The following is a 14,904-nucleotide window of genomic DNA, read 5'->3' as shown; positions in this document are numbered from 1 at the left end:
AATACGAGTTGTAAAAACTGATCACATTCCAGACCCCTGATTCAACCCGTACTTTTAGCCCTTCTCACAAAGGGTTTTGCGGTTTAGTTAACCAGTGCCTGTATTTCCATCTCATCTTCATTGCCCTCAATTATAGCAGGGGGATGAATGTTTGCATTCCATGATAGCCCATGCCTGTGACTACGGACAGGAACATTGGGATCCCTGTAACTCACGATCTTTTTGTAGTGCTTCAGAACGACTGAGACTCGCTGTGCGTTCCCACTGGGGGTGCGCTGTGTAGAAAGCACATTGCATCATAGGAGCCGAGGGCAAAGTGAAACAGACAAGGCCGGGAGTATGGTGCTTTCAGCAAGCTGCCTCTCCTTCTAAGCACATATTGCCTGGACCGTTCTGCTTTTTGCTAAATATGAAGTGTCTTGTTAACTTTGAATCCAGTTTTTGAAGATAAAGGCTTATATACTTTTGCTAAATAGTTTAACAGTCCCACTCAGGTTAGGTATAGGACCGTTTTTGTTGTTGTGTGCCATCGAGTCGATTTTCGACTCATAGCCACCCCATGTAACAGTAGAACTGCCCTGTAGTGTTTTTGTAATCTTTCCGGGAGCGGATCAGCAGGTCTTTTCTCCCGAGAGCCGCTGGACGGGTTCTACCCGCCAAGCCTTTGGCTAGCAGCTGAGCACTTAGCTGTTGCTCCACCAGGGCTCCTTTTAGATATAGGCTTACTTGTATTTAATATAGGTTTAGTAAGGTATATAAAGTCTAATTAAATAAATCTTTATTTCAGTGACATTTATGAATTTATACTCTTCCTGTTTTGAGAGTGATTTGAAGTGGCTCACCATAAATGGGACAAATGAAATGGAATGGGGTTTAATAATAGAGTCAAATAAAGTGTACAGACCTAGGCTAAGGATTAGAACTATAAAAAAAGCAAAAAGGAAATACGTTGAGTTGTATAGATATTGCTATCTAATAAAAAGGAAACATGCCGGTTAATTAGGGGAGGAACTTTTTTACTACTGTTTTACCAGCACTAAGAAGAATATATAATGAAAAATCAATTAAATGACATGATAGCATTTTTTAGCAGTTTTACAAAACATGGAAATGGTCATCATAGGACACTTATTTCAACCCTCAGTAAAACTTGCGGGCATATGTGGACCCTGGTCTTGTTAAGTCATGTCTGTGAGCGCCTGAGGTAATATATTTGAGTGTCTTGGCTTTCGAGTGATTTTATGAAGAAGGCATGTGAAAAGGGGCAATTAGCATACCACCCAGGTTACTCCTCTCGAACTTCATTTCAGTCCAGGTTTTTACAGGAAGGAAATGGGAATCCATTTAAGATGCCTTTGGGGAGCATGTTGTGGGCGGGGGATTTTACACTTTAGATGTCAGGAGTGCAACTGGCAGAGCCAAAATTTTAGGAAAATTGAGGAATAATATTCTCATAACTACCTTTGCAGACTGCTGCAGATAGACTCCAGAGAGTAATTTTTCTGAGGAGAAAGATGAAGAGGAGAAAGAAATAATTAATGTTTGTTGAGTGCCTACTGCTAAGCTAAGCATTGGCACGTATTAATATTTATTTCAGGTGTCTTAGAGATGAGAAAGTGATTTTTACTTAGTAGCTCACTAACCAGAAAGGGATGAATCCATCATTTGTGTTAAGTGCCTTTTCACGTAGAAATGAGGAAGCCAAGGCACTTGATAGACACGGTGTGACTTGGTCACATTCTCATAGTTGTTTACATGAGCAGTGACAAAGCGGAAGTGACCTGAGCCTGTAGCCTGCCTTTCTCAGGAGTATGCTTGCTTTTGATCTTATTTTCAGTCTCTGGGGTTTAGTGCTGTAATCTACATAATGTACACGGCATCTGTTTTTCCCACTTAAAAATAATTTTTGCATCTTGGGGTCATTCACTCGTATAGTGTTGTTTTTCTGTCTCCTCGCTCTGACTCCCGGACCCCCTTTTACACTCTTGTCTCTCATTTTCTACCCACTCAGATGTTTTTCACCCCTCGGCGTGCCCTCTTGTCGACTTCACTCCGCCCCACCCACCTACATTTGTAGTTTCCTACTACTTAACGTGCACGTGCATAGGGGGAATGCCTTCTGTGGGTGGGTGTGTATGTTGCGCCTGGCTTTGTGGGTATGTGCATATCACAGTCTACATCTGTCCACAGGACACAGATACACTGAAAGGTCTGCTCGGAAAATCTCTCGTGATAGCCTTCCTCCTCCTGTGAAGGCCTGACTATTCTGCATGGTTACAGAGTTGGGCAGTAACTGGTGGAATGCTTAGTTATGTGACTGAGTGCACAGACATGGCAGACGATGTACGTCTGTTTGTTTAGCAGGAGGTGGCACCGTTACAGAGCACCGTCAAACAGACCATTGTATACACGGCTCCCAGCAACAGTTCTCGCTGTGGAGGTTTTCTCGTTCATCCGTGCACAGGCATGTCCCTGGACAGTGGGTGGATCTCAGAGGGCATCTCCTATCCTTCGTGGTTGTCACACAGTGCTTGGGAACTTCTGACCTAGAATCAAGTCAAACCTGTAATCACAGAGGAGGACTGAGAGCGCTGAGGAGGACAATGAGGACTTCACACCGATTTGCTTCAGCGCTCAGTTATTTGTCAGTTCTCTCCCTTTTTGCCTTCTGAGTCTTGCAAATGAATTGATTCCATTGAATCAAAATAGTACTAGTTTTGCTGTTTCTTTTAGACTGGTAACTGGGTCCCCATCTTATCCCTCCCAGTTACTTCCCTTATCATAGGGGTTCTTAGGAATTAACTCCTATCAACTCTACCTGTTGAGGAGAGAAAAAGTTTCACCTTACATTTTACCAGGCTGTGAACACCCTGGTGGCGGGGCCCATACCTGGTTCCCCCTCATCTAACACACCACTGCAACTGTTAACGGCACCAAATGCCATTTTGTTGACTGAGTCAGTACAGAAGCCTCACCCTGGCTAGAGATGTGAGGTTAGAACAGGTGAAGACTTGGGTGGCCGTCTGTACTGTCCTTCAGGCCCACTGTGGGTGCTTGTCCACTCTTTCAGTGTATCCCTAAGAAAAATTGATGAGTTTTCCATTCTTTCCATTTTGTTTCCCCAGCTATTTTATATTATTTCTACGATATAGCATTCTTTAAGTCATACAACTTTTATAGTAGAATCAAAAAGAATTGCTGTGGCTTCAGGCTTATGCTTCTGTGAAGTTTTAGAATGATCTCTTATTATTTTTCCCTAATAATGTTTTTATACTCTTCACCGACCAAACTGCAATTGGTCTGTAATTGCTGGCCACTCGTGAAAGTTACTGTGAACCCAAACAAACAAACAAAAAACAGACCCGTTGTTCAACTCATAGCGACCCTACAGGACAGAGTAGAACTGCCCCATAGGGTTTCCAAGGCTATAAATCTTTACGGAACCAAACTGTCACATCTTTCTCCCTCAGAGCGGCTGGTGGGTTCAAACCACCAGCCATTCAGTTAACGGCTTGACCGCTCAACTGCTGCACCACGCGGGGGCTTCTAGGGTGTACCCAGTACCAACTAATTTGTAAGAGAGGGAAAAAAGAAGCAGTTGCCCCAGGTCAAGAGAGTGAATTCCCAAAATGAGAAGAAGAAGGAAAGCGGGGAGGCCTATACTCTACAGCTACCTGCCTTCACCGTGTCCAGGTTTAGGTGTTGTTACTTCCATCTGAGATTCCTCATTTGAGAGGAAGTAGTTGTCTCACTTGATCATATACAGTTGTGAGCACATATACTGAAACGGACTGTTGCCTTTGCAATAAATTGCCAGCCATGAAAGGAAGTAGAGGAGACTGGCATTCAATGTTACCTTTTTGTAAAACTCTGGTCTCGGTTTCCAGCTGGCTTCTATGAGTAAACCAAGTAGACTCGCCTGCCCAGCCCTGCCCAGGTCTGATTCCCACACTCAGCCCTGCTGTCCTGTAATCAACCACTATTGCCCTTGGAGGGTTCCTTTTCTAAATCTATTTTCTTTAGGAAGACTTATCCTCTAAGCTGTAATTAGTCGGCACCTTAGTCAACAGCCGGCTAATGCCAGAACAAAATCAAAAAACCCATGATGTGGCAGCCTAGATTGGGATTAAAGTCTTGGTGTACTGCCTTTTACTAGCTGTGTGACTCTTTTCAAGTTATCTAAGGTCTCTGATCTTTAGTTTCCTGATACTAAATGAGGATAATAATGTCTGCTTCATAGGGCTGAATGAGATGATACATGTATAAAATGCTAATCGCAATGCATGGAATATAGTTAGATCACATTAAGATCTCAAACTCATTATTTTTAATGTTTTTAATATCAAGTCATGATTAATGAATGAGTTGTGGGTTAAGAGCGTAGACTTTGCAGCCAGACTGCTTCAGGTCAAATCCCAGCTCTGTTGGCTACTATCCTTAGTAATCCTGGTCAAGCTCCTAAGATTATCTATATTGTAGATTCCTTCTCTGTAGAACGGAGAGAATAATCCCCAGCTCCTGGGACTGTTGTCAGGACTAAATAGGTTGATGCACATAAAGCTCTTAAAGCGGTACCTGGCACTCAGAACAGCCTGATAAATGCCGGCAGTTGTTACTCTGCCCTAACTGTGCTAGGGGCTTCGAGAAGGTTAACATCAAGGATTTAGAAGTATACCAAAGACAAGTTTTACCTACTTCCCAACATGGCCTAGGTCTAATCCTGGTGGTATTGTTAGGTGCTACTGAGTCAGTTCCAACTCGGTGACCCCACGTGACAGAGTAGAACTGTCTCGTAGGGTTTTCTAAAGGCTGTAAACTTTACAGGAGCAGATGGCCAGGTCTTTCTCCTATGGAACCGCTGGCTGGGTTTTAACTGCCAGCCTTTCGGTCAGCAGCCAAGCACCTAACCATTGTGCCATCGGGGCTCCTTCCAATCCTGGCACAGCCTACTTATCTTTAGTTAGCAACTGCTTTCCCAAGGCTTCTTCCTAAGAAAAAATTTTTTAAATTGCTTGTGCCAATTTTAGGAGTTTGTGCTCTGCCCCCTCCGCAGTACCCTTGTCGCAGTGTTGATGAAGTGATTCATCTGTGGCAGGGTTCGTGTCTTTCTGTATAAATTGATAAAATAGAGTTCTCTGTGACCTGTCTTTCAGGAGGTAATTATTAACAAATTGGTTTAATCTCTTTTTTCCAGCAACCCCCTCCACGTCTGATAAATTTTCAGAATCACAGCCCCAAACCCAATGGACCAGTCCTTCCTCCTCACCCTCAACAACTGAGATATCCACCCAATCAGAGTATCCCCCGGCCCGCAATAAAGCCCAACCCTCTGCAGATGGCTTTCTTGGCACAGCAAGCCATAAAACAGGTATGTGTCTGCCTCCTCTTCTCAGGTGTTTATTCTGCCTCCAGATCCCATGATATAGTGATAGATGAAGCAACAGGTTAGGACGAGCAGAACAAGCTTTCTTATTTCTTATTGTTAACAAATGTGACTTTCAAGGTTTATTACTGATGGACCTGTAGAGACAAGAGAAGGGTCCTGGTGCTTTGTGACTGACCAGGGAGATCGAGCCACTTATGTTGGCATCACAGCACACAGTCACCAGTGAGTCGTAGGGACTGAGTTTATTTTTGCAGTAGTGTTGTGTAACTTTTAGGTAAGTTCATTAAAATACACACAGAAAGAGCATAGCGTTGGATTACGGGTTACAGTCCACAGAAGGGAGTAATAAATACATCTTTAAAGTATTTCAAGGAGACTTTCTGGAAACAAACTGTGACACAGTTTCAATATGAAGCATAGATAAACCTGATAAGGTTTAAAATTATGTTCTTGATGTCTTCAGGTAAAATTTTTTCTAGATTTTATCTGTTCTTTATAAAGGTAGAAGTTAAACCTCTGCGCTCTCTTCGTAGATTGCACTTATGTAATGTAAAGCACTGTGTTTTTCTCTAACGCTGCTGATGGAGACCCTTTTCTTCCCCCCTTGCTACCGCAGTGGCAGATCAGCAGTGGGCAGGCTGCCCCATCGACTGCCAACAGCACGTCCTCCACCCCGTCCAGCCCCACCATCACCAGCGCAGCCGGGTTTGATGGAAAGGCTTTTGGTTCCTCTATGATCGATTTGAGTTCACCATTGGGAGGGTCTTACAATCTTCCTTCTCTTCCAGATGTAAGTATACACAAAATGTGAACTAGCCATTTCCTTTGAGAATTTTAAGTGAATTTGGATCTGGTAAAAGGCGTGGGTGTGCTGGATTAAAGGACAGAGACGCCAGCATACTACAGAATGTCTTCCAGGGCACCAGAGTTAAAAGTGTTTGTAAATGAATGATTGTAATGGTGGGTCGGTGGGTCGTGGAGGCTAAGCTGAGAAAGGAGGGAAGTGAGGCCAGAGGAGGAAGTACTAGACAGCTGAATTGCAGGGATGTGATATGTTAAAATAAGCTTAGGGAGGCTTGAAATTAAGGAATCAGGAGAGGAGGCAAGTTCAGTAATAGAAATCAAAACATTTTTCTGAGAGATCTTGGTGACCAGTACAAAATCATCTCTGATTTATTTTACGCTTAAATTAAATGTATTCACTATGTCAGTACTTTTTTTTTTTATTCTTTTCCTAAGGCAGAAAGATATAACATTCTGTAGATAGATCTTTATACATAAGTTGACACTTGTTTTACCTTTTCTTATCCTGTGTATATACACAGTGTGTATATAGGTATATCCACACACACACAACCAAACGTTAAAAACTTATCTTGAAATATCTTGTGTACGTTATTTGGAAGGTATGGCCTATAAGATTGTTAAAGAATGTTTTTATTTAGTTTAAAAATTGTTTTTCAAGTTACTGAGATCAACTAATATTTCCTAATACTTGCATTGTTAACCTTTTCAGATTTCATTTCCGTTTTACCATTTTATGTACTTCAAATGGGTAGAGTGCGTGTATTTTTTCATGCATAGGTGGCACATAGGAAAACTTGTCTCATCCCTACAGTTTTATTTTAGTTTTTATGATTGACTCCATAGCACAAATAATTTTCCTTAAGAACTACACAAATGCAGTTACTCCAGTACTTTTTATACTTTCAGGAAAATATTGGACAAGATAATTGGTGGTAAACTCGAAAGAAAATTAAAATGTAAATGACCTTCTGTACTAACCCACAGAATAAAAGAGGGCCCACAGAGAGCAAAACTTTCCTGCTTTTCTCAACTGAAATTCCTCATCTGAACCCCAGAATAAAGAAAATGGTTTGACTTCATCTAAAGTACAATAAAAAAAAGAGAGAAATAAAAATAGAAAAGTGTGAAGAATAAAAAAAAAAAAAGACTTAAGAGATATATCAGCCAATCATATCAGGCCTATAAACCTTACTCAAATTATAAAAAACACATGACAATTAAATAAATATGAACACTGACTAGATATTTTCTGAAGTCAAAAAATTATTGTTAATTTGTCTTGGTGTAATAATAATTTTCTGGGTACATTAAAACAAGAGTTTCTAAAAAAAAAAAAAAACACAAAAGAAAGTGGTTTGAATGACTGTGCTCAGTCCTCCCAGGACCAGCACATTCTAGAGGGCAGGCGGATAGTTCATTCCGCACAGTCACGGCCGCAGGTGGAAGACTTTACTCTCCCGCAGAATCCTGGCTGAGGTGGGCTGGAGCTGCTAGGGGAGGGTGGAGCTGGATTTTCATCACGTTTGAGAAAGGCTGGAGCTGCTAGGGGAGAACGGAGCTGGATTTTCATCACGTTTGAGAAAGGCTGGAGCTGCTAGGGGAGAACGGAGCTGGATTTTCATCACGTTTGAGAAAGGCTGGAGCTGCTAGGGGAGAACGGAGCTGGATTTTCATCACGTTTGAGAAAGGCAGGAGCTGTGTTATGGAAGAATCATGCTGGATTTTAATCGCAGAGGTGTTTTTGGTCAATTTGGTGCATTTAAGGCATAAAAGGATGTTTGCCTCGAAAGCATTAAACTCTTAGTAGAACTTTATCAGTGCCCTAGACTGGTTGTGAATTAGGAAAGAAGTGTGGTCTATATACTTGTTACGTTAAAGCAAGACTCTATAAGAAATCAATTTTTTTTTTCCAAACAACGATAACGAGATTAGCGTCCTAGGAGTTCGTTACACATGAATTTGCTGCATCCGTCTAGTGCTTATCCAAAGCATCAGTTCTCAAAATGCAGACCAAGGGTCTGGGGGGCCCCTCAGACCCTTTCTGAGGCCCTTCCAGGTCCTCCCTGTGTGAGGCCAGCTTGTCTTCACAATCTTCAACTAAAACCACACTGGCCGCAGATGGAGCACAGGAGCAGAGAGGGGCCCAGCTGGCTGCTGCTGAGCCAGACACAAAGGAGAATGTAAAACAGCTTTTCTTCTCACCAAGCTTTTTTTTTGGTCGTTTGTTTAAATACAGCTATTTGTGTGTGTATGTGTGTGTGCTATTTTTAAATAAGTTAATAAATAATTTTTTAAATTTTAGTTTTAATTTTTATGAGCATGAATAGAGTTCTGAGACCCAAAAGCTTGAGAACCGCTGCCCTGAATTTTGAAAGCCAGTGAAAGTAACTTGTTTATATTTGTTTTATTTGGGGTGAGAAGAAACATTCAAAATTCAAACTAATGAAGTTTGTTTTCGTGAAGATTATATTATCATCGTTTTCTCAACCTGGTTTTAGTAACCTCTCAGGACTGGCCACAGCTAACTAAGCAAGCTCGTTTGACAGGCAGCCCTCTGGTGTCCTGCGGCGTGGCCTCAGTTTACTAAGGTGGAACGTTAAGAGTGAGAGCAACTGTCCAAGGTTGTTTATGGGGAAAACATGCGCCAGAACTTCTCAAACATGAGCCCTGGCGGCGCAGTGGTTCAGAGCTTGGCTGCTAACCAAAAAGTCAGCAATTTGAATCTACCAGCTGCTCCGTGGGAACTCTATAGGGCAGTTCTACTCTGTCCTGTAGGGTCGCTGTGAGTTGGAATCGACTCAACGGCAATGGGTTTGGTTTTTGGTTTTGGTAGTAATTAAGTTATTCAAGTCTTATAAATTTAAAGTAACTTTTCACCTGCAAAGTCAGGATGCCCTGAAATAACTTCTTTTCTTGTAAGATTGACTGTTCGAGCACTATTATGCTGGACAATATTATGAGGAAAGATCCCAACATAGACCACGGCCAGCCAAGACCACCCTCAAACCGCACCGTGCAGTCACCGAACTCCTCCGTGCCGTCCCCTGGCCTGGCAGGTAGAGTGGGCGCCGCTGGGTTTTGTGAATGTTTCTGCAGCTTCTGCTCTGCAGATGGGAAGCGGATGTTCAGCTTGTTCGCCTTTTCAGTCTCAACACAACTTAGAGGCCTCGTAGCACTTCCAGGAGGAAATTAGCTTACCGTTACGCTTTCTCTTTATTGTAAGTTTCCTGCAATGTGGTCTCTTTCTGGTTATAATTTACCTGAGTCAAAATTTATTCACACCAGAGCACAGCGAGATCACTCTCTTGGTGGTTTTGTTTGATGTTTGTGTTTAAGAACTTTTAGCATGCTTTATGCATTTCCTTCGAGAGAGGAGCACTCCAACTAATGCTACTCCTGGTGACCTTGGAAACACAGGTGCTTTAGACCAAAATAAGGAAGAAGGAGAATTTTTCTTACATCATTCACCAATCACATGAACATAATAGGCAGTTACAGAATTACGAAGATGCTTATCTTTAAACTAAACAGAATTTTCAATCTGACTAAGCTAAAACCAAACCAGTTGCCCTCGAGTCGATTCCAACTCATAGCGACCCTATAAGGCAGAGTAGAACTCCCCCATAGGGTTTCCAGGAAGTGCCTGGTGGATTCGAACTGCTGACCTTTTGGTTAGCAGCCCAACACTTAACCGCTACACCACCAGGCTTCCATCAATCTGACTAGTAGTCATAAAAAAAGAAAATCAAAACAAGATATAATTTCTGTCTGTCAAATTAGCAGAGATTTAAAAAGTGAAAATACTCTGTGAGAATGTGATGAGAGCAAGAGGCCTCTCATCCATAGCTGATGAGAGTATAGTTTGCTTGGCAGACCATTTCTGGAAACTATTTAAGCAATATTACTAAAGCTAACATTTATCCAGGGCACGGTGGTTAAGAGCTTGGCTGCAAATCAAAAGGTAGGCAGTTTGAATCCATCAGCCACTCCTTGAAAACCCTTTGGGGCGGTTCTTCTCTAGTCCTGTAGGGTTACTGTGAGTCACAATCGACTTGATGGCAACAGGTTTGGTGGTGTTTTGGAATTACCTACCAGGCAGTAGGCCGAATGCTTTGTATGCATTACCTGGTAGGATACTTGCTTCAAAGCCTTAGAAAATGTATGTACCCTTGAACTCAGTAACTCCATCTTACTATTCTTACTATAAGGAAATAATTAAAAGCTGGACAGACCTTTACGTGCAAAAAATATTTGTCAAAACACTGTTTGCAGTAGTAGAAAATTGGAAACAATAAAATTCCAAATATACAGGTATAAAAACAAAAGATTGTGTATCCATAAATAGAATATTACTTAGCTGTTGGAAGAATGTTTAAATAACAAGTTTCTCACAATCGATGGCTGCCCTGACGGGGAGCACAACAGAGAACCCCTGAGGGAGCAGGAGATCAGTGGGATGCAGACCCCAAATTCTCATAAAAAGACCAGACTTAATGGTCTGACTGAGACAAGAGGAATCCCGGCGGTCATGGTCCCCAAACCTTCTGTTGGCACAGGGCAGGAACCATTCCCGAAGACAACTCATCAGACGTGAAAGGGACTGGATAGTGGGTAGGAGAGAGATGCTGATGAAGAGCGAGCTAATTATATCAGGTGGACACTTGAGACTGTGTTGGCATCTCCTGTCTGGAGGGGGGATGGGAGGATAGAGAGAGTTGGAAGCTGGCAAAATTGTCACGAAAGGAGAAACTGGAAGGGCTGACCCATTAGGGGGAGAGCAAGTGGGAGTACGGAGTAAGGTGTATATAAACTTATATGTGACAGTCTGACTTGATTTGTAAACGTTCACTTGAAGCTCAATAAAAGCTAATAAAATAAAATAAATAAAATAGCAAGTTTCTAATGGCATGTTTATAGCAGACTGTTCAGTGAGAACTAGCATACAGAATCATACACTAAATACAGTGTAAAAGGTGTAAATGTGTGTTTCAAGCTGGAAGGAACTATATCAATTTTTGCAGTGTTTCGGTAAAGGAGTTATGGATCACTTAAGTTTTACTTCTATGTCTTTTCATGGCTTTCAAATATTCTAAAATGAAGCATGTGTTACTTTATCATTAGAAGATAACAGACGTTGTGTGTGTGTGTGTGTGTGTGTGTGTGTGTTTAAAGGAAGTTCTCTAGAGTTTCAACTAATGAAATGGAGTTTTTTTCACTTTATCACTTCTATCCTGTTAGTCATCAAACCCTTTAAACATTTTCACTTTGTGTCTTACTTACTTAGTTCTGCTATAACAGAAATACCACAAGTGGATGACTTTAACAAACAAATTTATTCTCTCACAGTTCAGGAGGCTAGAAGCCAAGTTCAGGGTGTCAGCTCTAAGGCTTTTGTCTCTTTGTCAGTTCTGCAAGAAGAGCCTTGTCTCTGAGCTTGTGCTCTTGGGCAATCTTCATATGGCTTGGCATCTCTCTTCCCCTGTCTCCGCTTCTGCTCACTTCTTTAATCTCTTTTATATCTCAAAAAAGATTGACTCAAAATACACCCAACACTAATTCTGCCTCTTTGACATAACAAAGACAACATATTCCCTAAGTGGGATTGTAACCACAGACATAGAAGTTAGGATTAACAACACATATTTTGGGAGGACAAAATTCAGTCCATAACATTTTGAAATTTCTGTTTCCTACTTGGCATTGTATTCCTGCTGTCACCATTTAGTTTGGGCCCTCATCACTTCAGTCTGGGGTTAGTACAGCAGTTTCCCCTCTTTTTCTTGGCCTGGTGTTAACTCCAACTTTTCCTTCCTCGAATCTGCACTCCTTCAGAGCACAGGTTGTTTATCATTGTTTTCGTGGCAGCCGTCCAGTACCTTCCATTTGTTTACAGCTACAAGTCTGAGTCTCTCTATCAAAATCGTCTGTTAATTGGTCTCACTATACTTGTGTAGTTTTCTTTCTTGGACTGCTTCCCTATCAGCCCCACCATTTTTATTTTCTTCTACAGCTTTTATTGGTACGAGGGTCCTCACTGAGACCTTACTTTGGTCACTCTCACACAGGAGGCATTTGGCAATGTTGGGAGACCTTTTTGATCGCTACAGCATAGGGTGGGTTAGTGGAGAGATACTATTAGCCTGTAAGAACTAGTAGAGACAAAGGATGCTCTGTGGGACATAGGACCATCCTCCCCCCCAAACTCAGAATTATCTGGCCCAAAATATCAGTGGTGCCAAAGTCGAGAAGCCTTGCTAGTTTAGTTTTGCAGAACAGAACAGACTGTGTTATGACTGTATTACATAATTGCATGATGTGCCCAGTTTGAATGTAGTGCTGAGTGAGTATATTCTGTGAGAACTTGGTCCATGATTCCTCATTCATTTGATGACTGTGTGGTTCCCTCCCACAGGGCCTGTCACTATGACTAGTGTCCACCCCCCAATACGCTCACCCAGTGCCTCCAGCGTCGGCAGCCGAGGAAGGTAACTAACTGACCTTGTTCTCTAGTACGTGACACTCTCCACTAGCCTTCTCTTGCCAGTGCACAACATGCTTTGGTACTCTATATGTTTTAAACAATTTCCTTTATTTTTAATTTGCTTATTACATTTAATAAATTAGTTAAGGGATTTAGTTAAAGTATGAATTTACCCTTAAAGATAGAATAATATTTGTCTATATGTTGATCATAAAATACAATGTTTGATGGTAGCATAATAAGGGAAAAGTCAAAATGAAATAGGTGTAACACTGTACAGTATAGAGACACTCGCAGATGAAAACTTAGGGGAAAATCCAAAGAAACAATAATTTTATGCTGATTTTAATACTCTCTGACTTTCTAATGATCAAACATTGGCTATATAATAAAAGAAAAAAATTACAGTTGTTGAACTTCTAGTTTTAGTTATTGCCTTGGCTTCTCCCGCATTATACTTGAAAATATCTGTTAGTGAACCCAGTTCATACTTCCCTAATCATATGGAAGGAACATCCTCCAAGGGAAAGTATTTGCCTTTAATCCCAGGAGAACACAGTGACCATCTATAAATGCCCCATTATCCTCTTTAAATAGCAGCACACCAGTAAATGACATCCCTTGCTAATTGTCCTCAGACTTAGATTGTGACAGCAAATCATTCCAGTGAGCCTGGAGTTCTCCATCACTGACCAGAGAGGGAAACAGAGAAGCCTCAAGAGAATGCTAGTTCTAAAGTACTCAGTCTGATTGCTCAATTTTGCAGCCCCAGAATATGGAAATCAGTTTTATTTCAATTCAGATTTTATTTAACTGGCTTTCCAGATGTATAATGTAACTACTTAGATAGGTTTACATGTAAGCCTGTATTATCCTGAATGGCACTTCGTTTGCGTCTAGCCTCTTGTACTTCGGTTATGTGTAGTTTATTGCCCATGCAGGCAGTTATCATTATTGTGAAGCTGTAGCACTCTCCGATTCTCACCTCTCTTCTCTTACAGCTCTGGCTCTTCTAGCAAGCCAGCAGGCGCCGACTCTACACACAAAGTCCCAGTGGTCATGCTAGAGCCGATCCGAATAAAGCAAGAAAACAGTGGACCACCACCTGAAAATTACGATTTTCCTGTTGTTATAGTGAAACAAGAATCAGATGAAGAATCCAGGCCTCAGAATGTAACTATTCACGTCAGTGATTATAATGCTGTTCTGGTTGAGGGGTCGGGCGAGACTGTGAATACCTCTTCGTAGGCAGAAGTGTTAACACTTAAAAGCAGAGAAATAGCACAAGGGTTGAAAGAACAGTTGAGGAAATCTCTTAGTAAAGCAAATGAAAGGACAGAGCGATGGGAACATGAGAGAAAAGTTAGGAAAATCAGAAGCTCAGATGAGGACTTTCAAAAAAGAGAATACATAAGACAGACGGAAGGTAGTTGCCAAAGAGATAATATAAGAAAACTTCCCACCACTGAAGGGCGTGAGCACCTGGATTGAAAGGACCTGCCAGGTACCAGAACCATACATGAAAAATACAATCCATCATAAATTCCAGAATGCTAGGGAACAAGGGACGATTCTAAACACTTGCAGAGAAAAGAACACCTTATATAAAGATCAGACATGATAATGGCACCAATTCTGAACAGCAACACTAGAAGCTGGAAAACAGTAGAGAAATACCAAACTTGTGGGAAAAAAATACTGTCTAACCAGAATTCTATACTGGGCAAATTCCCTCTCATGCATGAAGATTAAATAAACATTTTCAAGTATGCAGAATCTTATTTTATTTCCACGCATTCATTCTCAGGAAGATATTTGACAGTTTGTGTCATCAAAAAAAAAAAAAAGGTAAACCAAGAAGGAAGAAGACATAAGATCCCAAGAGTGGGGTCTAACACAGAAGGAGACAAAGAGCATGCATGTCAGGGTGGAAGGAAGACCAGCCTCCAGACCACAGCTGCCCCGCAAGCAGTAAAGAGGCCTCCAAGCGGATGCCCTGAAGAGGAGTAAAGGGCATTAAGAAGCATTGTACATCCCTGTTGGAGACTGTGAGAATGAGAGGTTGTTAGGTGCCATTGAGTTGGTTCCGACTCATAGTGACCCTATGTACAACAGAACAAAATGCTGCCCAGTCCTGCACCATGCTTAAAATCATTGGTATGTTTGAACCCATTGTTGCAGCCTCTGTGTCAGTCCATCTCACTGAGGGTCTTCCTCTCCTTCGCTGATG

General features: G+C 41.6%; 1 protein-coding gene across 6 annotated transcripts in view; it reads left to right on the top strand.

The window, feature by feature from the left end:
• Window positions 1–14,904, top strand: part of TRIM24 (tripartite motif containing 24) — a 126,442-nt gene that overhangs the window by 99,025 nt on the left and 12,513 nt on the right. For 4 of the 6 annotated variants that reach the window (XM_023539183.2, XM_064289675.1, XM_010599778.3 and 1 more), the window contains exons 10-14: window positions 5,195–5,368; window positions 6,003–6,176; window positions 9,114–9,249; window positions 12,606–12,678; window positions 13,676–13,859. In XM_023539183.2, the coding sequence (XP_023394951.1) occupies window positions 5,195–5,368; window positions 6,003–6,176; window positions 9,114–9,249; window positions 12,606–12,678; window positions 13,676–13,859 (741 nt within the window). The remainder of the gene's footprint in view (window positions 1–5,194; window positions 5,369–6,002; window positions 6,177–9,113; window positions 9,250–12,605; window positions 12,679–13,675; window positions 13,860–14,904) is intronic. The other 2 variants (XM_003420219.4, XM_003420218.4) reach the window with 1 other exon arrangement.

This window comes from Loxodonta africana, chromosome 8 (genome assembly GCF_030014295.1).
Source record: "Loxodonta africana isolate mLoxAfr1 chromosome 8, mLoxAfr1.hap2, whole genome shotgun sequence".
Lineage (NCBI taxonomy): Eukaryota > Metazoa > Chordata > Mammalia > Proboscidea > Elephantidae > Loxodonta > Loxodonta africana.
Note: the sequence above shows the minus strand (reverse complement) of the source record. Positions and strands in the feature narration are given on the sequence as shown.